The sequence below is a fragment of the Rhinoderma darwinii genome, chromosome 4 (genome assembly GCF_050947455.1).
Source record: "Rhinoderma darwinii isolate aRhiDar2 chromosome 4, aRhiDar2.hap1, whole genome shotgun sequence".
In the NCBI taxonomy this organism is placed as follows: Eukaryota; Metazoa; Chordata; class Amphibia; order Anura; family Rhinodermatidae; genus Rhinoderma; species Rhinoderma darwinii.
This window is the reverse complement of record NC_134690.1, coordinates 252731430-252755811: the sequence shown is the minus strand read 5'-3', so window position 1 is coordinate 252755811 and position 24382 is coordinate 252731430. Positions and strand designations below refer to the sequence as shown.

General features: G+C 41.9%; 1 protein-coding gene across 4 annotated transcripts in view; it reads left to right on the top strand.

The window, feature by feature from the left end:
• The window catches only part of LOC142759802 (heat shock factor protein 2-like), a 44866-nt gene extending 30302 nt beyond the window's left edge, over positions 1 to 14564 (top strand). For 2 of the 4 annotated variants that reach the window (XM_075862396.1, XM_075862393.1), the window contains 8 exons: positions 2139 to 2214; positions 8325 to 8386; positions 8473 to 8557; positions 9283 to 9428; positions 9500 to 9775; positions 11419 to 11524; positions 13080 to 13164; positions 13627 to 14564. In XM_075862396.1, coding sequence (XP_075718511.1) covers positions 2139 to 2214; positions 8325 to 8386; positions 8473 to 8557; positions 9283 to 9428; positions 9500 to 9775; positions 11419 to 11524; positions 13080 to 13164; positions 13627 to 13892 — 1102 coding nt within the window. In that variant the 3' untranslated portion in view covers positions 13893 to 14564. The remainder of the gene's footprint in view (positions 1 to 2138; positions 2215 to 8324; positions 8387 to 8472; positions 8558 to 9282; positions 9429 to 9499; positions 9776 to 11418; positions 11525 to 13079; positions 13165 to 13626) is intronic. The other 2 variants (XM_075862395.1, XM_075862394.1) reach the window with 2 other exon arrangements.
• Positions 14565 to 24382: the final 9818 nt, after the last annotated feature.

Below are 24382 nucleotides of genomic sequence, written 5' to 3'. Positions count from 1 at the left end.
GCGTCCTCCGCTTCCTTCGGTGTGGTGAATGTCTTGGTCCGACCACTCTCTTGAAACACCCGTAAGATGGCTGGATATTGCAGATTAAAACGTACTTTCGCTTGGAACAGCGCGGTACAGATCTTGCTGAAAGAACGCCTGCGTTTCGCGACCTCCGTAGAATAGTCCTCGAAAAGTAGCACTCTCATGCCCATTCTCTCCAAAGGACGCGATCTGCTGCGGAATGCCTTCATAAGTGCCACCTTATCATTGCAATCCAACAGCTTAAAGCTGACTTGTCTGGGACGAAGCGAGCTTCTGCCGTCCGCTGATGGAAGATTTCTGGGGTCCGGCCCCACCCTGTGCGGCCTCTCCACCCGGCAGGGACGTGGAAGGCCCAATGCTGCTGGCAATGTCCTCTCACATCGTCGCTGTAAATCAGAAGTGACCACCGCTTCCTTCAGACCCACGAGTCGCAGGTTGCTCCTCCTGGAGCGGTTTTCTAGGTCCTCCACCTTGTCCCCCCAACTGCGTAGTAGCAGACAGCACCACTTTAAGTTTGGATTGCAGGCGCTCGTTTTCATCCTCCAGCAGCGTTATACGCTGTTCTAATTCATCAGTCCTGGAAGTTACTTGTGCCAGATCCGCATGCATGCGGTTAAGAGAAGCTTGCACCGTTTTTTCCAGTGCCTTTTGCAGGTCAGGCGCTATCCGCTTAGCCACTTCATGGGCCAGGGCTATATAATCGATAGGTACTGGATGAGAAGAGGCTATGGGCTCTGCAGGGCTTGAAAAAAGGTACTGAGGCTGCTGCAGCTCATCATCCTGTGTGTATAGCGGGGGAGCAGTGGCGGGAAGCGCCGCCATCTTACCTCCCTTCTCCACTGCCGCGGCTGAATCCTCCATGGCTGGCTTATGTGCGCTTCTGAGGAGGTACCGTTCCATACAGGCACCGTCGGGTACGCTCCTGTGTTCAGGGCCGGTGTTTACCAGCTGATTGTCGCCGCCGAAGCGACTGTTGCAGGCTAGATGGGAGCGGGAGCTCAGTCACTCACGTCCTGCATCGCCAGCGCCGGAAGTCCCCAATATGCCTTTTACAGCGGCCTAATCGAAGTCCTGCACAGGCATCCCGTGCGTGTTGGAGTGGGTGCTTGGCTGTCTTATGGCAGCCGGGGTCCTGCTCTAATGGTTGGCCTCTGTCACCCATCGGCGGCCTGCAAATGCGATAGCGGGCCGCCGATGAGTTTTTATAGTATCCGGGGGCCTAATGAAGACGCCTGCCATGACTGTATGACTAATAAGCCGCGCCAGTGGCTTCTATAATGCTTTGGTATACCAAGGTATTTATAGAAGTGATCAAAAGATAGCTTAGTGAAGTTCCCTAGTGGGACTGAAAAAATTATTATTTAATGTGAAATAAAAATTATTCAAAAAGGTGAACAGCAAAAAAATAAAAATGAAATAAAAATACACATATATGGCATCACCGCGATTGTAATAACCCGAACAATAAAGTTAACATGTTATTTAAACCACAAGCTGAACACGTGAAAATAAAAAAAATAAAAAAAACAACGGCGGAATTTCTATTTTTTTTTCCCATTGCCTCCCCCAAAAAAATGTAATCGTTAATCAAGAAGTCCCATGCACCTTAAAATGGGACTAATAAACTACATTTCGTCCCGCAAAAAAAACAAGCCATCGTATGGCTAAGAAAAATAGAAGTTCTGGCTCTTTGAATACAAGGGTGCAAAAACAAATAATTTTAGTTCAAAAGTGACTTTATTGTGCAATAGTCGTAAACTGTTATTTATGCTGAACAGCATGAATATAAAATGCATGGAACAATGGCGGAATTGCTGGTTTTTTTTGTATATGCTTCGCTACATTTTTTTTATGCTGCGCTGCTTCCGTAACTGCCATTCACTACTATGGGACTTACGGAAGCGGCAGAAAGGGGTTTAGGGGTCCCCGTTCTAGAGATCGGTGGAACTCGCATCTATCTGACATGCCCTGTGGATATGTCATTTATGTCCCTGGTGGGAAAACCCATTTAATGGCCACTTGGAAAAACCCTGTTTATTATAACGTTAATGTTGACTTTCCATTAAATGATAGATTTATTAGTCGTATTAATTTGTTCTGCTCGTTTCTTTCAGGGAAAATGAATCATTATGGAGAGAAATTTCAGATCTGCGTGCTAAACACTCTCAGCAGCAGCAAGTTATCAGAAAGGTACCACTTTATTTGTAGCGATTATTTGGGTTTCGGAAGAGTAACTTTGTAAGTTTTGATCATTCGGCGTGCGTAAAGTATGGTCCATCTGAATCCCTTGAGGTTCCAGTAAACCTAAATCACTTTCCAAAAGGGGCTCAGCGTTTCTCTCCTCTTTAGAAGAATCCACTGACGGCACTTTAATGGGAACATGGCCCTAAATAGTTTGTTTCCGTGTAGTATTATTATTATTATTATTCTATTCATATCTTTAACAAGGCCCACTTATGACCAATCTTATTGAAAATTCCTAGGTCTATCTCCACGTTCATGTGCCGAGAGGTGTTTTTTGTTTGTTTTTTTTTTCTTTAGAATGAAATCAGAAATAATTTCTAGCCGAGGAATGGATCTTAGCCAGCCAACAATTTACATGCTGAGTAGCATGATCGATTTGTCACTAAATATCATTTTTATGCATGGCAAATCGATTTTGTGGCAGAACAAGATATTAGTTAAGACATGATTGATCCTAGTAATACACAGACTAATAAAGTGCTCATTATTTGGTGCATGTTACATGGGCCTTTTCTGAAAGCTGCTGAGTAAATCTCAAGCAATGCTTTAGTCTAGGTGCTTTTGGCTGTCAATAGCTGCAGTAAGCTCAGGAGCCGAATATCACAGGTGCCCACAGCATTGGCTCATAGAAAACCTCTATTCTGTGTATGGGGAAGGACACCATAACCCTGTGTTACCCGTGAATTGAATGTGCTCGGAGGCAGGCATCATTAACCCCTTAACGACCGCCCACCGTCTTTTGACGTCAGGCGGTGCATGTACTCAGTCTACAGCGACGCCTTTTGGCGTCGCTGTAGTAGAGGGGGTTTAACGGCACCCTGGTGAAATCTGCACTAAAAACCGGCTGTAAGTAACAGGTCCGGTTCTTAGTGCAGCCATCAGGACCTGCCGATTTCGTCGTAACAGCATGTGACCGCTGTGACAGCCAATCACAGCGGTCACATGCTGTTACTGCGTACAGAGCCGCCGGGAGTGTCTAAATGACAGCTCCTGCTCTAAGAACGAGCTGTTGCTAGCAGCTCTGTTCTTAGAGCAGTGATCAGGAGCCAATAGTATTGGTTCCTGATCTTTTGTGATCACTATGAGATCCAATCATAGTGATCACTACTGTAAAATAAAAGTAAAAACATGTATCTGTTTCTCCTCACTCTGTTCTAGCTGTGGAGAGAAACAGATACAAGTGTGTCAGTGTCCCCTACACAAAATCACTTGTTCCTCACACAGTTTATTTAAAAAAAACACATTTTTTTCAGTATTTTATAGTATATATATATATATTTACTGTATATACTAAGAATCGTACTATAAACTTTCTTTTTAGGGTACGCTGTTAGACGGCGTGTACGCTGTTAGGCCTCATGCACACGACCGTAGCTGTGTGCACGCCCGTGATTTTCGGGTCGGCCGGCTGCGGACTGTCAGCCGCAGGCCGCCCGCAAATCGCGGGACATGCACATGGCCGCCACCATTGTTTTCAATGAGCCCGGACCGCAGAACACGGCCGTAATAAGACATGCCCGTTCTTTCTGCGTTCCGGGCTCCCGGGCCGTGCAAGGACCGCAAAAACTACGGTCGTGTGCATGGCCCCATAGAAAAGAATGGGGCCGCAATTCTCCCGTGGATTTTCGGGGGAATTGCGGCCGCAAAAACACGTTCGTGTGCATGGGGCCTTAGACGGCGTAGGGTGCTGTTCTGGGCTTGGGTTTACGGTTTGTGTTAGGCGTAGGGTTTAGGTTTGAAAAAAAAAACTTTAAAAAAAAACAATAAAAAAAAAAAAGTTTAATTCTTTTAGTGTTCTTAGTTGATTAGTTGATAAAAAAAACATTGAAACCGCTAGTTCCATTTATTATTTGCGGTTTAGACTGTATTATCATTATGGCTGCCAGAAGATACAGCATTGAGGAAGCCTATCAGATGCTATGCTCAGATACGGATTCTGCATCTGAAGTTGAGCTTTTAGGGTATGTGCACACGTAGTGACCAAAAACGTCTGAAAATACGGAGCTGTTTTCAAGGGAAAACAGACCCTGATTTTTCAGACGTTTTTTGAGCAACTCACGGTTTTCGCTGCGTTTTTTACGTCCGTCTTTGGAGCTGTTTTCATTGGAGTCTATGAGAAAACGGCTCCAAAAACGTCCAAAGAAGTGTCCTGCACTTCTTTTGACGAGGCTGTATTTTTACGCGTCGTCGTTTGACAGCTGTCAAACGACGACGCGTAAATGACAGGTCGTCTGCTCAGTACGTCGGCAAACCCATTCAAATTAATGGGCAGATGTTTGCCGACGTATTGTAGCCCTATCTTCAGACGTAAAACGAGGCATAATACGCTTCGTTTACGTCTGAAAATAGGTCGTGTGAATCCAGCCTTACTTGAAAGTGTCGCTTCAAGGGATTCTATGGATATGAGACCCAGCACCAGTGATATGGGAGACGGCGCAGTTGCCACAACGTCCGTTCAAAGTGCAGCCCCTGAAATTGCACAACCCCACCAAACCGATTTAGTGTGGGAACCCACGAGTTTATTTTCTCCCACCATAAATGACTTTATTGCTACTCCTGGCATAAGTCCCAATGTCAGTAATTTTTCACCACTAAATTATTTTTATTACGGACCAAGTTTTGGAACATTTTGTGCAGGAAACAAATTTGTATGCCAGGCAGTACATTGCCAATAAGCCTTCGTCACCTAATGCCAGGTTGTGGAATCCCACAAATTTCAAAGGGCGTCTCTCATTCCGTCAATTCATACCCTCAAAAAGTGCAAAATACGGGGTAAAGATCTACAAGTTATGTGAAAGCACTACTGGCTACACATGTGCATTTAAGATCTACGAGGGTAAAGACAGTGAATTCAATCCACCAGGGTGCCCTCCAAATATTGGTACCTCTGGTAAGATTGTGTGGGATTTAATTGGCCCTTTCCTACACAAGGGGTATCATGTATACACGGACAGTTTTTATACCAGTGTGCCATTGTTTAGCGCCCTTCATTGTGCCAACACCGGAGCCTGTGGCACAATACGCAGGAATCGCAAAGGTTTCCCACGTCAACTTGTGGATAAAAAAACTACCAAAGGGGGAGTCATGCACTTTTCAAATTGAGAAGATGCTGGCTTTAAAATTTCGTGACCGCAAGGACGTCTACATGATCAGCACTGTCCATTCAAGTGCAACAGCAACTATTAGAGAACGTGGGGCCTCTGCAGATAGACAAAAGCCTGTGTGTGTCATCAACTATAACAAATTCAGGTTGCGATGCAGAACGCATTTGTCCTGTACAAAAAATCAGCGGGCAGGGCGACATTCTTTGAATTTCAGGAGAAAGTGATTGAAGATCTCCTATTTCAATCTGCAGACCAGAGAGTAGTCCATGAGTCAGAGGATGTACGCCGACTTGTTGAAAAACATTTTTTACACCCCATCCCTTCAACATCTAACCAAAAATACCCCAAAAATCGGTGTCGGTCTGCAGCAAACGAGGACAGCGAAGTGAGTCACGATATTATTGTTCCGCTTGTCCTTCCAACCCTGGTCTATGCATAAGTCCCTGTTTTGTCCTTATCAATACACTATGGGCTTTATTACAGTTTTGTTCGGGTTTTTGGTGGACCTCTTACACCCGACAATACTTCTAGAAATAGCGACATTAATTTGGGGAGTAGTGGTCCTTTACTGTATCTATACATACGGTGTGGGACACTGCCCCTTTATATATTCTACAGGTGATTGGTTGTTTTGTGCACATGGCGGTTCCTACCTTGCCGGGCAGGGGCTTGTTATGGTGTACCGCGTCACTTGCCACATTCGTCCCTTATTTAGGGATTGATGGAGCTAAAGAGACGTTGTATGACCAGTCACTTTGAATAATAAAGTCATTACAGCCCTACAAATTTTCTTTCATCCTGTGAACATGCTCTAGTTTTCCACATAGCTGGATACATTCTTCCTCCTTTTTTTTGGATATATTGCCTTTTTCCGACAACAGTTTAATAAATTTTCCCACTCTAACTTACTATATATCAGAGCGGGTTGATATACATAATGTCTATGGACTGACATGATTTCAGGACAGCTGCTTTCTTAGCACGACATAGTCATAGGGTGTAGAAACTGTTAGGGACATATATTTCTCAATCTAGAAAAGTAGAATCCTCCCATTTTCAAAGCAAAATGTGTGTCCTGAAAGCCTCCGGGTGCTCCCTTCCTTTTGGGTCCTGCCGTGTGTCCAGGAAACACATTAGGGCCACAATGGGGATATTTTTGAACACAGGAGAAACAGGGTGATACATTTTCTGGTGCATTTCCTTATTCTCATGTCCTCTGTACAAGAAATCTGACCTTTAAAATGACACATTTGTGAAAAAAAGTGAAAGTTTTCAAAATGGGGTCATTTATGGGGAGTTTCTATCTTTTTGGCAGCTCAGTGCCTCTATAAATGTGTAATGGGACCTGAAACATTTTCAAGCAAAATGTGTGTCCTGAAAGTCTTCGGGTGCTCCCTCCCTTTCGGGCCCTGCCGTGTGTCCAGGCAACGCATTAGGGTCACAATGGGGGCATTTTTGAAAACGGGAGAAACAGGGTAATAGATTTTGGGGTGCGTTTCTTCATTCTGATGGTCGCTTTACAAAGAAATCGGTCTTCAAAGTGATACTTTTATATAAAAAGTGGTTTGTTTTTTTATTTCACCTGCTATACATTAAATTTAGCAAAAAACTGTGGGGTCAAAATACTCACTCACTACACCCCTAGATAAATACCTTAAGGGGTCTAGTTTTCTAAATGGGGTCGTTTATGGGGAGTTTCTTTCGTTCTGGTAGTTCAAAACCTCTCCAAATGTACAGTGGGGCCTAAAACATTTTCAAGCAAAAATGAGACCTGAATGCCTCCGGTTGCTCCCTTCCTTTCGGGCCCTGCCGTGTGTCCAGGCAACACATTAGGGTCACAATGTGGGCATTTTTGAAAACAGGAGAAACAGGGTGATAGATTTTGGGGTGCATTTCTTCATTCTCATGGTCGCTTTACACAGAAATCGGTCTTCAAAGTGATACTTTTATGAAAAAAGTTACATTATATTTTTTTACGCCTGCTTTGCATGAATTCTTACAAAAAAACTGTGGGGTCAAAATACTTACAACACCCCTTAATAAATACCTTAAGGGGTCTAGTTTTCAAAATGGTGTCACTTGTGGGGGTTTCCACCATTCTGACACCTATGAGCCTCTGAAAACCTGGCTTGGTGCAGGAAAACCAAATGTACTTCAAAATGTATAAAATCATTACTAAACTTGTAAGTCTTCTAAATTGCTCAAAAAAAATGTTTTTTTTTCAAAAGTGCTGCCAAAATAGAGTAAAGAGATGGAAATATATATTTAATAAAAAAAATTGTACAGTATGTATGTACATATGTGACATATTGCAGTTAAAAATAAGGAAAAATTATAATTTTTACAAAATTTCTTCCATTTTTCTATTTTTTTATTAATTTCCGCAAATCGTATCAGTCTACTTTTACCACTAAAATAAAGTACAACATGTGACGAAAAAACGATGTCAGAATTACTTGGATATTCAAAACTTTCGCACAGTTATTCTCTGATAAAGTCACACATACCAGATTTAACAAATCTGGCTTGGTCATTAAGGTCTTTTCGGGCCCGGTCATTAAGGGGTTAAACAGGTTCCCTAGAAATATATAGAGATATAGAAAAACTGATCTCTAGACAAGATGTTCTTCCTATAAACTGATCCTGTGGACCTCTGCTGCTTGGGAGGGGATGTGCGTCTCATCCGTATGACTGGAGTATACAATGGTCCACGCCCAGAGCAGACTTGTCTTTTATAGAAGAGTTTAAGGTAAATAAAGTGTCCGCTGTGATGAGGAACCGAACTCCAAGAACTCTGATTCTTGAACTCTATAGAATCCGTAAAAATTTGGTGCCTGATCATATTCGGAAGTGTAAGCTAATCCATTGCTCTGGTACAGGAGGTGGCTCAAGTCTGTCTTGTCCGAGACTAGTAATATATCTCTTTTATTTTTTGTTTCTTTCAATTTCCAGATTGTACAGTTCATTGTGACCTTGGTGCAGAATAACAGATTAGTGAGTTTGAAGAGGAAACAGTAAGCACATTTTCTATATAGTTTCTATTCGGAGTCCATAGAATATGGACGAGCAGTAACTAATGTTTTCCTTTCTCACTTTGAAGGCCATTACTTCTGAACACAACAAATTCACCTAAAGCCACGGTACTACAGACTATGGTTAAAGAAACTGGAGAGGACGACCACCATGTAAGTCTGGCCTTCTCCTGTTCTTTCCATTCTATGACATTATATTTTATCATCCACGCATGCTTTTGTTTGTTAGCTGTGCCTAAATAACCTTGGAGGGAATTGAGTAATTATTGGCCAAAATCAAAAATTCCATCTTTTTTTCTATCGAGTGTGTTGTTTCTGTATATCCTCCGAATCAGATGGATATTGTTGTGTGTAAATGGACGTTTGAGGCTGCATTCACACTCGCAGAAGCCTGAAGAATTCCACAAGACTTTTGCACAATATCCACATTACAAGCCAATTCAGGTGTGGATTTACTCATTGAAATCTGAAAAATGTGCCCCAAATCCAATACCACCGCTCATCATAAAGTATATACAGACTCCTCCCCCCCCCCCACATAGTATAAATGGGGTTTTAGAAATATGAACATAGACTTGGAAAATATCTTATATGGGTTATTCAGTTTCCATCAGCAGTTCAAAAGTGACTAAAATGTAAAAAATATAATTTTAAATTTTTTTTTTTTGTGGTCCATCAGAGGAATAAATCTTATGTCATGTGTGTTAATTCCACACAATTTTTAAGATTCATCGACCGTAAGGAGAGATTTTATTATCTGAATGGCTTGAACGTGATCAGAACATTTTTTATTTTTAGCCTCCAGATCTAAACGGGAAGCGTTTAATGCCAGTTCCCAATGGAGTTTTTTGTTTAAATTGTTCTGTAACATTTTGCAGGTCCCACTTATAACAGAAGCTTTAAACAGAGGAGAGATTTCTGATGATGTAGTAATTTATGACGTAACTGACAACATGGAGGATGAAGGAGAGCAAACCCCCGCCACCCCTGAAAATTCAAGTAGTCCTTCTCCTGAAACATTAAAGTAAGGGCACTTAAAATTGTACGTATAAATATATAATCTGTTTTGTATCTATAATCTATCCATATCTATAGCCTTCTTATTTCTACCAGTAGTCGTCTTTCACCCGAAATTGTAATAGTAGAGGATGACAGCGAAGATGAAGATGCCCCAGTTGTTCAAGAAGTTAGACTTGCAGATGAAATTGGGCCATTGAGCCCAGTCCGTGAGAACATTTCAAGTCCATTGATGTCTGGTCCTCTGCAGTTGAATAACCCGTCTTCACTGAGCACAGAGGACCCGGTCACCATGATGGATTCTATTCTTAATGAAAGTGGTGTAATTTCTCAAAATATTAATCTTCTTGGAAAGTAAGTGGTAGTTCCTAATACGCCAATTATATAAACTAGAAGATGAATACGTGTGTGTTCAACAAATGTATATTACTGTAGTGTTGTAAAGTACTAAATTGCTGTATTTATTTTTATCTAGAAAGCAATGGGTCCCATCATATTGGTTTACTAATATATAGGCTATATAATTAATACATGTTAAAATTCTGTCCCCCCAAAGGTGTTTCCTGTATGGATGATAAGCAAGTACCAGTTTGCTATTTAACCCTTTCATAACCGCCCATACATAGTTTCACTGCACTAATTAAGGGCACTTACACCATCGTGCCGCCACTATATGGCGTTGTCCTAAGCCAGTCCCCGGTATCGGCTAGAGCGGGTGTCGGGCTGTCTAAAGAATGAAGTTACCGCTGATCCCAGCTGTTTAACCCCTTAGATGACAGCAGCATCTACGTGGTTTCAGAAGGAGGGGGCAACACGTTTGCAGGGTGCTAGTGGTTACCATGGTAGTCGGGGGCCTAACAAAGACCCCAGGTATGTCATCAGTGTATGCCTATTAGTTTTACATTGACAGGCATAATACACTGGGATTGCAGTGTATTATAAAAGTGGTGAAACCATAGGGGAAGTAAAAAAGGATCAAAAGTTGAATACAATTTTTTTATTTTTTTTAAAAATAAAAATCCAATTAAAAAAAGAATTGTCTTTATTGTGCAAAAATAGTAAAAATAAAAAAAACATTTAAATTTGGTATTGCCATAATCCGAACGACGCGCAGAATAAAATGTATTGTTTATACCACACGGTAAACTGTATAAATTTATGATTCAAAAAAGAATGACGGGATTGTATTTATTTTGTTTTCCATAACCCACAAAAAAATATGTAATAGATTTAAATGATATGTACCCAAAAATGGTGCCATTAAAAAATACAACTTGTCACATAAAAATCAAGCCCTCACACAGCTGTGTCTACGGAAAAATAAAGTTATAGCTTTTGAAATGTGACGGTGAAAAAATTGCTTGGCCATTAAGGCCCCAAATAGGCTGGTCACTACAATGTTGTAGTTCTCACATTAAGCTATATTCAATGCAATGTATATACGGAGTCCTTCAGTACCAAATTCACTTCTAGATCGCTTAATTCCGGCACAAGAATACCACAATGTTTTTCTATTCCAGTTTATGAGTTTGACTAATAATAAATTCCCCCCCCCCATTCTTATCACAAATGCCTCAAAAGTTGCAATTTGCGCACAGAAAAATTTGACACTGCATTTTACTAAAAAAAAAAAAAAAAAAGTGGGCTGGGCGTAGCGAAAGCGGGCTTGGTCCTACAAATTTACGCCGGATATTGGCATAATTTACAGTGCAACGCTACTCCGCCTCATAGCTGGAGTGATTTGACTTTCTGCCACACGGATGGCCAGAAATGCACCTAATTTCTTACCAAATTTGCTGCATCTGCACTGGCGTCTGAAATGCCAGTCTTAAAACCGGAAGTACCCCCTATGTCTTGAGTCCTAAAAGCAATGTGACCAAACAAGGCGACTACTAACAAGCCGTGCTTAGAGGGAAGATTATTTTCTCAAAGCTTCTAAATAATAAAGCTGCTGTTCTTTTACTGAGTTTTCATATATTCTTTCTCTTGTTTTACAGAGTGGAACTGATAGATTATCTAGACAGCATTGACTGCACATTAGAAGATTTCAAAGCGTTACTATCTGGGCGTCAATTTAGCATAGACCGAGATCTGCTGGTAGATGTATGAACACTTCCTTTAATTTTCTCTCTTTGCTTCTATTGTACATCATGTTTGCTTATTCATTTTGATATTATATTATAAATCTGCAATACAGAACAATGCAATTTTGTGTAGGTTTTTCATAAACAACATATCAAGAAATTCCCTGTGTTAAAATGAAAGAGAAACTGCTACAGAGAAGCTTAAAATGGGTACATGGGAGGGGAGAGAATTTGATTCACTTTTTACGCCAGTTTTCTGACATAGAAAAGTTCCAAATCGCACAAAAGTCGCAATTTGTGGCAAAAAAAATAGACTCTTATGCCATTTTCGCTGCCCATGGAAGGTTTCTACAGGCTGTAGCGGAGATCACATTGGCGTCATCCCAGGAGGCCAGCTCTCTAACGTCACCCAGACCAGACTCTTCATCCCATATGACCACCGCTACAGCCAATCACAGGCTGCAGTGGGCTCCTGGGATAAAACGACATCCCAGGAGGCCGGCCGAATGCTCAGTAGTTTTCCGCAGTGGACATTCTGGGCAAAAAAAACTGCACAATTTGGTGCAGCTTTTCACCTGGAATTCCCTGCGGCCTACCGGGTGGATACCAGATACCGCTGCCTGGTATTAAATGATCTACAGCCTAGTATTGGTCTGCGGCCTGGTTGTTGGGGATCACTGCTTTAAGGGATACTGAAGTTGTGGGAAGTATGTTCGTATGAAAGAGAAATGTAATTCCTTAGAAACTTGTAAAGGTGTTTTGCAGCAGGCCCAGTAAATATCCTCATTACAACAGGTATATATATATATATTACATTTAGGCAATTTTGTACCACTCCTAAGAAATATAACCAGCACTATTGAATGTGACCTCGATGCCCTGCAATTGTGCTGTCAAGTCCATACTTTGAGGCACCTTAGGAAGTTTGGGGTGCCATAAAATATTTTGAGGCTCCTTAAAAATATAGATATGGAGTTCGCAAGTATCGGGAAATCTCTCATGTTTTTCTCAAGGCCGAAAGTTACCATTTCAATGATGTCAGGCTTACCTTGTGTAAAGGCCTTCCAAACCAGCAAGATGCGATATTTGTTGTGTGATGTGGTCTTGCTCCGGCATTTCATTAGATTCCCATACATCCCGTAGCACGTTCTGTAAGTCACACTTGTTATGTATGCGGTCCATTGTTAGTTTCACCACAATATCGGTTTTCAAATAAAAATCACCTGTTTCTGTTTTTTTCTGTCTTGAATCTACATTTGTGTTGTGCTAAAGTTTTGTATTGTAGATTTTATGTAATTGCTCATAAGGAATAGTTTGTTGCATGCGTTGTGTATGTCATAAAGCAGATTTGGGCTAAGTTATATATGATCGGTACGTGTATACAGACCTATTGTTTAGGTAATTCTGAATTTATAGAACCCTGTTGAACGGTTTCAAAGAGCGTCTCTCTGTTTTATCTAGGACGGAGTGTGAGAATATTTTGTGTTCTACTGTACATTTCTTTTTAAGAACTGGTCATTGTTTAAACTGCTAGTGCAATGAAGGTCAAATTATTATTTTTTCATTTTTTACAGCTGGAAACCAAAGGAATGGAGTCTTTTAGAAATGGTGAAACCTTTCCTGAATCCCCTAATTCCATTGCGGATAGCCAGAAATCTGGTACGTTTGTTACAAAGGACGAGGGCATCAAAATGCGAAGTTAGGGGGTGCAGGCTGTGTATTGGTATGGTTTTTACAACCAGTACAGATGTCATTTTGCAATTAATTTGCCTAATGTTATCTATAGCAACCAGTTTGCCGTTGTTTCCCAATGAAAGTGGTATTCTGATTGGTTGTTCTGGCCAATTTTGCCTTGGTCTAAATGCACTGGGCCACATACTGTGGCCCTGGAGAGAGAAGGGGAACATTGGCTGATCGCATGCTTTTATGTGGTGTTCTTGGCACCAGTGTGGAACAAGAGCAGCCTAAATAAATCCAGTTTACACAGTTGACTTTCACTCACTGTTCATTGACCTACAAATGGCTCGTACCAGCTGTTTACAAGGCATTCGCAAAAAGTTTTGGATTTTCCCTTTTCAACAAGAGCTGAATTCTCCTAATCTGTAACATTTGTGTTTGCAGACCAACAACTTGTGCAGTATACAACATATCCCCTCATGGCTTTTCTGGACGGTGATCCTGGCACCTTCAGATCGGAGACACAGACTAGCAAAACAAATGAAACGGACAATCTTTTGGAATCTAGCCTGGACTCTCAGCCGACACAGAGTAAACTGGTGCGTCTGGAGCCCCTGACTGAGGCGGAGGCCAACGAAGCCACCCTGTTTTATTTATGTGAACTTGCCCCCGCACCCCTGGACAGTGATATGCCCCTGCTGGACCACTGAAGTGCTGGGATACCACACCTGTATATATTCATCAAAATGATGAACTATTTATTTGAAGTATCATTTTGGTACTGTTTCTCCTCCGACACTGGGATTTCACAACTTGTTAATGCACAACAATAACTTGTTAGTTTTAGTAAAAAAGACAACGGTTTCATAATCCAAGTTTATTTTAGCTGTATTTCGTTGTAGGTTAGAACCTGCACTCCGTTATACCGTTTTGCTTTCATATATAATGTGTATATAGGCCTGCTCTATGGTGTCCAAAAGGCAAAGTCCTACCACAAGCACTTACAAGACTGCCCTATAAGCTATAATGCGCAATGCATTTTTCTCCAGTCTTGGAAGCCTCACTATATGATGTGCAGTGTGCCTTGTTTTACATCAGTGGATCTGGAGCAGGAGTGCAGATGTATACAAACACTATGCTGGAATTCTAGATTGTCTGAACGGATAGCTATGGAAAGTGCAAGAAAACGTGAGCTAGGAACTAAAGTGCCTGTCCTGTTAGTGTGTTCTCAACAGCAGTTTTTATTTCAAGGGACCAATGAATATCACTGTTCAATGATACAGTGCGGATGTTTTATGTAAACCTGTCAATGCACTACTTACAAAAGGTGGCTTTATTATGGCAGTGACTTCTTTTACCTAAATAAAAAGATCTGTCCATGACTTGCATGAAACGTTGTACTTCATTTAAAAAGGCTGAATATTGGAATCCTGCTTAACAATGCAAACAGAATTAGTGTTTTGGCTGTTCACAGGACTCCATATCACCAGTTAGAGAGATTACCATCACAACGTGTCGGCATAGTTCCCTGCATGGCGTGTAGCCGGGTGTACCACTCTGCAGGTGTTTTCAGTGAAGGACCAGCAACGTTTAACTAGTGGTGTGGCAGTCTTCATTCTGGGAATCGTGAAGGTATAAGCAGTCGGATCCCCACCGATAATTTTAAAGGGGTTGTTCCATCATAGCAACTTGGCACCTATCCCATAGATAGGTGCGAAGTGTTCGAGTGGTTGGGACCCCCACCGATCACGAGAATGGGGGTCCCGAGTCCCTTGTTTGAATGGAGCGACTGTCACGCATATGCACTGCCATTCATTCTCTATGCGACTGACTGAGAGCCAAGTACAGTAGCTGGCTATCTTCTTCAGTCCCATAGAAAATGAATGGAGAAGTAGTGCGCCTACGTGACCGCCACTCCATTCAAACAGGGGGCAGGATTTATCACCTATCTTTTGGATAAGTGATAAAGGAGTTGTCCCACCATAACAACTTAACAATGTGGAAATCTACTTTTTATAAGGTAGTGCCTTTCACAATCACGAAGTCTCCAACGCGTGATACTTTATTAGAATAGATAAGGCTGTGCTGCCTAATACACTATCTGGCCAAAAGTATGGGGACACCTGACCTTCACACCTATGAGTTTGCTGTGCATCCCATTAAAAAAAACATGGGTGTTAATATGTAGTCGAGCCACCTTTTGTGGCTATTACAGCCTCCACTCTTTTGAAAAAGCTTTCCACAAGATTTAGGAGTTTTGTATGTGGAAATTAGTGCCCATTCAGCCGAATAAGAGTTTGTGAGGTAAGGCACTAAAGATAGACCAGGTCTACCATTCCAAAGGTTTTGAGATCAGGGCTTGGTGCAGGCCACTCCAGTTCCTCCACACCAAATGTGTCAAACTATTTTTTTTATGGACCTCTTTAGGCGAGGGACACAGTATAGCTGAAGCAGGGCCTTCCCCAAACGCAAAGTTGGAAGCATACACGTGTCTATAATGTCTTTGCAACATTACTCCTTACAGGAAATAAGGGGACTGAAAAACAGCACCAGACCATTATCCCTCCACCACCCAATTATAAGGCACTATGCACTGCGGTAGATAGTGTTCTTCTGGCATCTGCAAAAGCCAGATTCATCCATCAGGCTGTCAAAAATGATTAATCACTTCAGAGAACGTTTCCGCTGCTCCAGTCCAGTGGCGGCGAGCTGTACATCACTCCAGCCAACACTTTGCATGAGGCCTTAGATCACCATGCGCAATGCACACGACCGTAGTGGTGTGCACAGCCGTAATTTGGTTTGTGCAGCCCTCCCCATTACATGCTGCACATGTATGGGGAGGTGAATTGTTCTCTTTAAAGGGGTTACCTGATCTATAAAAACTTGTAGATGGTGTAAGGCTTCGTTCACATCTGCGCTAGGGCTCTGTTCCGTCGGTCTCGTTCAGGGTCCTGTTCCGACGGAAAGCTCCAACGGAAACCAAAAGTTGATTTCAATGGTGACTGATCCGGTGCCAATGGTTTCCATTTGTCTCAGTTGTGCAAAGGTTCCGTAGTTTTGACGGAATGAATAGCGTAGCCTACTACTCTATTCATTCCGTCAAAACGACTGAATCCTTGCACATTGGAGACAAACGGAAACCAAAAGGTTTCCGTTTCCATCACCGTTGATTGCAATGGTGACGGATCCGGTGCCAATGGTTTCAATTTGTCTGTCAGGGTCCTGTTCCGACGGAACAGGACCCTGGCGCAGATGTGAACGAAGCCTAACTACAGTAAGATTAGTCCCTTACTAATGTACTGTCTGTAGCTGCTGTAAGCCATTCTAGTGGAGTTTATCTCTTGCTCGTGTGACATTCTATAAACTAAATAGGTGGTTATCTCCCCTCTACCTATAATACAGGAGGTCACGCATCACATGCCTCTTATCTCTACTGTTCCCTGCTCTGCCCCCTCCCTCACTCCGTCTGTGTTTCACATGCTGGGCAGCAGATAGAGGGGCAAGCAGGCATCTGTAAATATAGTCAATGTCTTTAAGGGTTTGTCCACACACAACGGAATTACTGCAGAAAATTTCTGCAGCAATTCCGTTGAAAAATGCAGACAACTGTGGCAAAAACGCACCATTCCTGCGGTTTTTACGGCAGAAAATGCTGCGTTTTTCACAATGTTAGGAGATGGAGACATCTCCAAAAAAACCACAGCAATTCTGTCAACTTTCCAGAGCAGGTATTGACCTGCTGCTTTCTGAAAAAAAACAAAAACGCACCACAGGTCAATTTCTGCTCGGAATTTTAAAGTGTGAACAATATTTAAATCTCATCCACTATGCTGCTACTGTACTCTGCTGCGGTTTTTCCGGACGGAAAACGCGGAAATTCCACAGCTGGTGGACGAGCCCTAAGAGTTGAGAAGAATTGGGACTTTGTTAGGGATGTCACGATACCAGAATATGGACTTTGATACCGATACTTCGTTTAGTAATACCAAAACGATACTTTGCCAACAGTAATTAAAAAAAAAAAGTTCTTCCGTTTTTTGATGAGGCACGAGGTGTGATGAATTTTGAATGTGCCTCACATTAATAGTAATTAACCCCATCATGTTTCTCAGTCATAACGGGTTAATGTGTGAGGTACATGATGGGGTTAATTACTATTAATATGAGGCACATGGAGAGTAAATTCATCACACCTCGCGCCTCACAATAAGTGAAAGACGTTTTTATTTATATTTTTTTTACAGCGTACACATCATAAATAATGCAAAAACATTGTTGTGCAGGTTATTACGGCCGCGCCAATACTGAATGTGTATTTTATGTATTCAGACTTATTTTAATGTTTATTGTAAAAAAAGGTGTGTGTATTTTTTATTTATTTAACATTACTTTGTTTTTACTTTATTTTTAAACTTTAATGTACTGGCATATATCTATATTACAGTACATTAGCCTGTGTACTGATAGTATACTGGCAGTTGTTAGGACAAACCTCAGTATGCCCTAATAGGAAATATGGTAAGACAGCCCTGGGGTCCTTCAATGGACCCTGGGCTGTCTGCCCATATATGGGATGTCCCTCAATCGCGTCACAGGGATACCAAGTGGCATCCCCCTCCTCACTTCCTCTTGAATGCTGCAGTCCACTTTGATCGCAGCATTCACAGGAATAACGGCGGAGATTAGATGTTTCTCTGATCTCCGCCATTATGGAGCGGGGCTGTGTAATATTGCCATTTAAGTGCATGTGCGGTCAGCATGAGGTGATGCGGCCGGCGCGGCGATAATGAGCGGCGGTTCAGGCACTGAGGACAGAACATGGGGGTGTTTTGCAGTGTGCCCGCCATGTTCTGTCTTCAGTGCCGGCAATCATTAGTGCAGCGGTGGCCGCATCACATTATGCTGACAGTGCGCACTTGTCAGGACTCTGGAGCAGGGCAATGGCCGCAGCCCCGCTCTCATACATTCATATGTTATTATACTAAGCTGTGCGGCCGCACAGCTAAGTATCGAAATACATGAAATAACGGTATTGAAACAGTATCGAAGTTTCGATGCATCGTGCAGCCCTACTTTATGTGGACGTTTAGACATATATAGGTACGTTTTCAGTGGTTTTTGTTATTTATAAGCTTGGAAAAACCCTTTTTAGGGAGAGGTAACAACCTTGATAATAAGGGAGGGCAGTAGTAGGGAAATAATGTTCCTGAAACCTGCTCGCCTGAGCATTTTAATTCCACAATTTTATTCTGTTCATGATGAACGCTGTTCCATAGATTATAGGCAATTAACTGCATTAAAGGGAACCTGTCACCAGCATTTTAGCTATAAAGCCAGCAATACCTGGTGAAAAATCATTGTCATCTAAGCTATAAATATGTTCTAAGTAAGCTCTGTAGCTTTAGTATTCCGTTTTTCAGTGGTCCCACGCCGTATGCAAATGAGCAGAAAAGTCAGATTTTCATTCCTCCAGTATCTCAGAGTGGACTCCACCTCCTTCTTTTTGATTGACAACTCCTTAGCCAGTCAGGGCCGGACAGGTGGTGGCAGTGGGCGTGGTTAAGAAGCTCTGTCCCAGAGGGAAAAATAATTACCATAAAAGGCGGGAAAAGTTCAAACGACGATATTTACAGACAGAGGAGGACTTCAGGAAAGAAGAGAACAGGAACGAACTCTGGACAGCTGCGACCATTGAGGGGTCAGGCTAGTTTAACAGGTAAGATGTTGATGACAGGATCCCTTTAAAAAAGGCAAGTGTTATTAAAATGTAACTGGTGTTTTTTTTTTTTAGTGGCTAATGGGAAAAGCGCCGTACCCGTATGTTGCGTTTGGGGAAAAACACCACTGACCACAAAATTGCTTCAAGACTGCCACAAACCAAAATGCAGTTGTATGTAGTGCATTTTATACTAAACTGTAGACTTTAACCCCTTCCCGCCACAGCCATTTTTCGTATTTTTACTTTCGTTTTTACCTCATCTTCCTGTGAAGGATGGTTTATTTGCTTATATTCTCTGTATGAAATGACATTATGAATTATCAAGCAGGATGCCGAATTACCAAGATATGTATTCTCCATTTTGTAATGAACCTTCCTCTATACAATTCAAAGAAACATCTTATCTCCGTGTGTTAAACGTGTGGCCTTCATAGTCCTTTGTAGCCGGTTGGCTGAACGCCCAGACATAAAGTGCAACTATTATTGCAACAAACTCCCCCATGAGAACAAATCACTAACAACTGCCCATTATAAGCTTGTCTCCAGGTGTTACCTGATGTCAGCATTTTAAAGAAGAATTAGAATTATATATTTGAAATATTCTTATGGTCTGCTATTGGCTGAATAAGAGTTATTGTCACATTGCCTCTGATTGGTTAACCTCAAGTCCACACCCCATTTGAATGATATTATTATAGTGGAGTTTGGTAATAAACCCCCAGAGGAGTATTTTGAGCATATCAGCAGCGTCTGGGTGCTATTTCTCCTCTCTCTCTCTCTCTATATATATATATATATATAGAGAGAGAGAGGAGAAATAGCACCCAGACGCTGCTGATATGCTCAAAATACTCCTCTGGGGGTTTATTACCGAGATATATATATATCTCGGTATGAAATCTCCTGATTAGGATACTGGATAAAGTGCCTGTCCTGAGAGTCTGTTGGACTCGTCTAAATTTCAGTCTAATATTTTGAGCCATTGACTTCCACGACATTCCAAAAGCCGTAACTTTTTATTTTTCCATCAATATTGCCGTTTGAGGGCTTGTTTTTTTGCTGGACAAGTTGTAGATTTTCACAGCACTATTTATTGTACCATATAATGTAGTGGGAAATAGGGAAAAAAACTCATTCCTCAGTCTGTTGGGTGGTTTTGTTTTTACGGTGTTCACCATAAGGTAAAAACGGCACCTTAACGTTACTCTGTGGGTCAATACGATTACAGCGATACCAAATTGATATTGTATTTTTTTACAAGGGAAAAACTGATTGTTAAAAAAAAATATTTTGTTTGATCGCCATATTCTTAGAGCCATAACTTTATTTTTCCATCGATTGAGCGGTATGAGGGCTTATTTTTTTGTGGGGCGAGCTGTCGTTTTATATTGGTACCATTTTGGGGTAAATGGTACTTTTTGAGCGGGAGGAAGTGACCACAAAACAGCAATTCTGACGTTTATTTTTTACGGCGTTAACCGTGCGGACTAAATAATGATATATTGAAATAGTTTCGACTAGTGATGCATCGATACCAGTTGTGCTAATTTATTACATTGTGCTTGAGGGAAAATGGGAAAAAGGTTTTTTTTAACTGAATTATTTTTTATTTATTTTTTTAATTAAAAAAAAACGTTACTGTTTTTTACTTGTCGTCCCCCTCCCCCCTCCCCCCCCCCCCTCATACCCCTCCCCCACCCCAGGAGGCATGAACCAGTGATCGTTTGCACGATATACTGCAATACTAATGTATTGCAGTATATCGTGCTTCTGACAAGTACAAAGATGGCGGACTGGGGGGGCCCCCTTCATCAGGCCCCCAGGCTGCCATGCCAACAGGCATGGGGTAGTTGGAACGTTACAGGGGGTTGCGCCCCCTGCTTTTACTCAAGTGCCGCGGTTGCTATTGACCGTGGCATTTAACGGGTTAAATGAGCAGAATGGTGCTCGAACGGGATCCTACTAGTTACCTGGAAGTGTCGGCTATAACACAGAGCCAACATCCTATGCGAGTGAGCCCGCTCCATACACCCCCACCCCACGTACTATATATAACTATATATATTCAGGAAGGGGGGGTTAAAGACGCTGTGTGTGAATCCATCCCAAGTGCGGTTAACGTTTGTATTTCAATTGGCTGAGGAAATACACATGTAAATACTTGGCTATGTAATATGGATTTTCCTTGGAGTTTTCCTGTAACCATCCGAATCGTGGGAACATACGCTATGGCAAGGCATTTGGTTATAGGTGTATATATGAAAATAAATTACCTGCAGATGTATTGGCCAGCCTACCCAGAACTTACATGTGGCTTGCAGAACGAGTCTCTGTTAGAGTAAGTTCACGCCTGGTGAAAATGCTGTGGATTTGTGCATGTACAACCCACAGTGGAATACAGAACAAGGCAAGTGGATAGTGCAGAATCTGACCTGCAGTGTGTTTTATAATTCACAGCGTGTCAATTCTGCTGCTGATCGTGTACAGATATTCCCCATAGACTTCAATAGGGAAGAAAAAAAAAATCTGCATTGGAATCTAGTGTTGCAGATGCAGATTTTAAAATGACTGGAAATTACTTCTTTCATCTTCTAAGTGAAAGCCACACGATTTTTCACAGCAGAAGGGAAATTAAGTGTTTGGACTTCATATACCAAGGCTATTCAGCGACACTAAAAGCAAAGCATTATTAAAGGGGTTTTCCAGCTTCTGACAACTGATGACCTATCCACCGGATAGGTCATCAGTACATGATCTGTAGGGGTCTGACACCCGAACCCCGCACAGATCAGCTGGTCCGGTGCCTCCGTGCACCCGACGTACAAGCCGGAAGCAGTTAGAAACGGCCAAGGAGCAGTACTGCAGCTCTGGTACTATTCAAGTGAATAGGAGTGGACCCGCAGTTCTGCAGCACGGCTGCTATGTACGGAACCAACTGCTTCCGGCTCCGTACATAGCATTATGTGCCATAACATCCGTTGCACGCAGACCACCGGAGCGGCTTATCGGTCCGGGTGTCAGACCCGCACCAAATGACATACTGATGACTTATCCGGTGGATAGGTCATCAGTTGTCAGAAGGTGGACAACTCCTTTAATGCATTAATAACATTCTATGTATCCACGCCCACCAGTGCAATCCTAGAAAATGTAATTTGACTACAGCTAGTTAGGGAACATATTTTGTACTGTAGGCAGAAATACACTATGGCAGGACTCTCATACTGTAGAACTACCCAACAGCATTACAGATCTTACCTTCCTGGACCTATGTGAGGGTCTTTTTTTTTTTTTTAGGTCTTGAGAGGACAAACTTAAAAGGGATTGTCCCAAGATTAACAATTACCTATCCACAGAATAGGCAATAAGTGTTTGATCTCTCTGGGACGCCCATTATCACTAGCACAGGGGTTATGACCCCCCCCCCCCCCGTTTCTCCCCACTATAGGATTGTAGTGAGGTTCAATGGGAGCAAGGATGAGCATGCTCCATTTAATATCTATGGGGCTGATGGAAACAGCTGACCGCTGTACTCTGCAGTCTTAGTCACATAGACTGAATGGCAGGGCCGATGCTCCATTCAAGCTCCTCCTCGCTGGCTATGTGGACAATCCTCTTAGATATTGGGTTCAGGTGTCTTAGCCACACCCTTTGCAAACATGTGCATACAATTAAGCACACAGCTGTGCACTCTTAGACCAATATTGGTAGTAGTATGGGTTATACTAAAGAGCTCAGTGACATTAAAGAGGCTCTGTCACCACATTATAAGTGCCCTATCTCCTACATAATCTGATCGGTGCTGTAATGTAGATAAGCGTTTCTTATTTTGAAAAACTCAATTTTTGAGCAAGTTATGAGAAATTTTAGATTTATGCTAATTAGTTTCTTAAGACAACTGGGCGTTTTTACTTTTTTTTTTTAACCAACTGGGCGTTGTAAAGGAGTGTACGACGCTGACCAATCAGTGTCATACACTTCTCTCCATTCATTTAGGCAGCGCATAGGGATTCTTTTTAGATCGCTATGTGCTGTCTTATACTAACACATTAATACGGAAGTGTTTAGACAGTGAATAGATATTCCACGGGATGTCTATTCACAATCCCTGCACTTCGTTACTCTGTCTGTGGTAGTTACAGCAGAGGACGCGTAATCTCGTTGAAACCTGTCATTTACTACGTAATCTCGCATTACACATTCTATCTCTTGCTCACCAAAAGCAGTAATATACTATGCCACTTGTCCTTGTCATTTTTAGCAGTACTCGCAACATTAACGCGAGATCACGCTGTGCTGTCACATACTCCCACATTAACTTTACGGAAGTGTCTTGACAGTGAATAGACCTCGCCTCCAGCCAGGATGCGATGTCTATTCACACTCCCGACACTTCGGTAACATTTCTGTGAATGACAGCACAGCGTGATCTTGCTGTGCTGTGTAAGTCCCCAAGAAACTTTACCGAAGTGTCGGGAATGTGAATAGACATCGCGTCCTTGCTGGAGGCAATGTCTATTCACTCTCAAGATACTTCAGTAAAATTTATGTTGGAGTATGTGACCATACAGTGTGATCTCGCTTGTTATCTACATTAAAGCGCCGATCACATTATGTAGGAGATAGGGCACTTATAATGTGGTGACAGAGCCTCTTTAAACGGGACATGGTCATAGGATGCCACCTCTGCAACAAGTAATTTTGTGAGATTGCTGATCTGCCCCAATCAACAGTAAGAGCTATTATTGTGAAGTAGAAGCATCTAGGAGTAACAGCTCAGCCACAAAGCGATAGACCACAAAAACTGAGTAAGGCCACCAAGTGTTGTGTGTAAAAATCACTTATCCGCTGTTCAATCACTCAGGCAGCAAGGTAAGACCCGTGCTGTAAATAGTCTGGCGTGGGTTTTAAGGACCCAGACCACCAGCCATATTTACAGTCAGCAGTCGGTTAATGTGAAAGTCCACGTTTTAGGTCCAAAATTCAATGCAAATTTATTTATATATCTTTATAGCAGTTTTATACACAATCCCAAATCCCCTGTGCAGACACAGATTTAAAATGCAGGTTATCTGAAGCTCTGTATTAGAAACCAGAGTCCTGACTGCTATAAATATATATTAAGAAATGAATCTGTTTCGAAAGAGATCATACACAAGAATAATGTTGTGTCCTGCAATAGAAGTCTTTGCTTTATTTAGTAAGACAACACATTTAAATAATGTCAGCGTTAAATAGGAACAAAATTAAGGAACTATATTTTGAAGTCACAATGATCTGACCTTGGCTTCTATTCACACAAGAAAAATATTAAGCCTGGAAAAAAATAAGATCACATCACAATTCCTAAATAACATATACAAAACGGACACACACAGTACCTCTACAGATTTTATGGTCACAAAAGTTATAGGAAACAGGAGTCCCAGTTTATAATACTGTCCTATATACAAGTGACCTATCAAAGTAGACTCATCG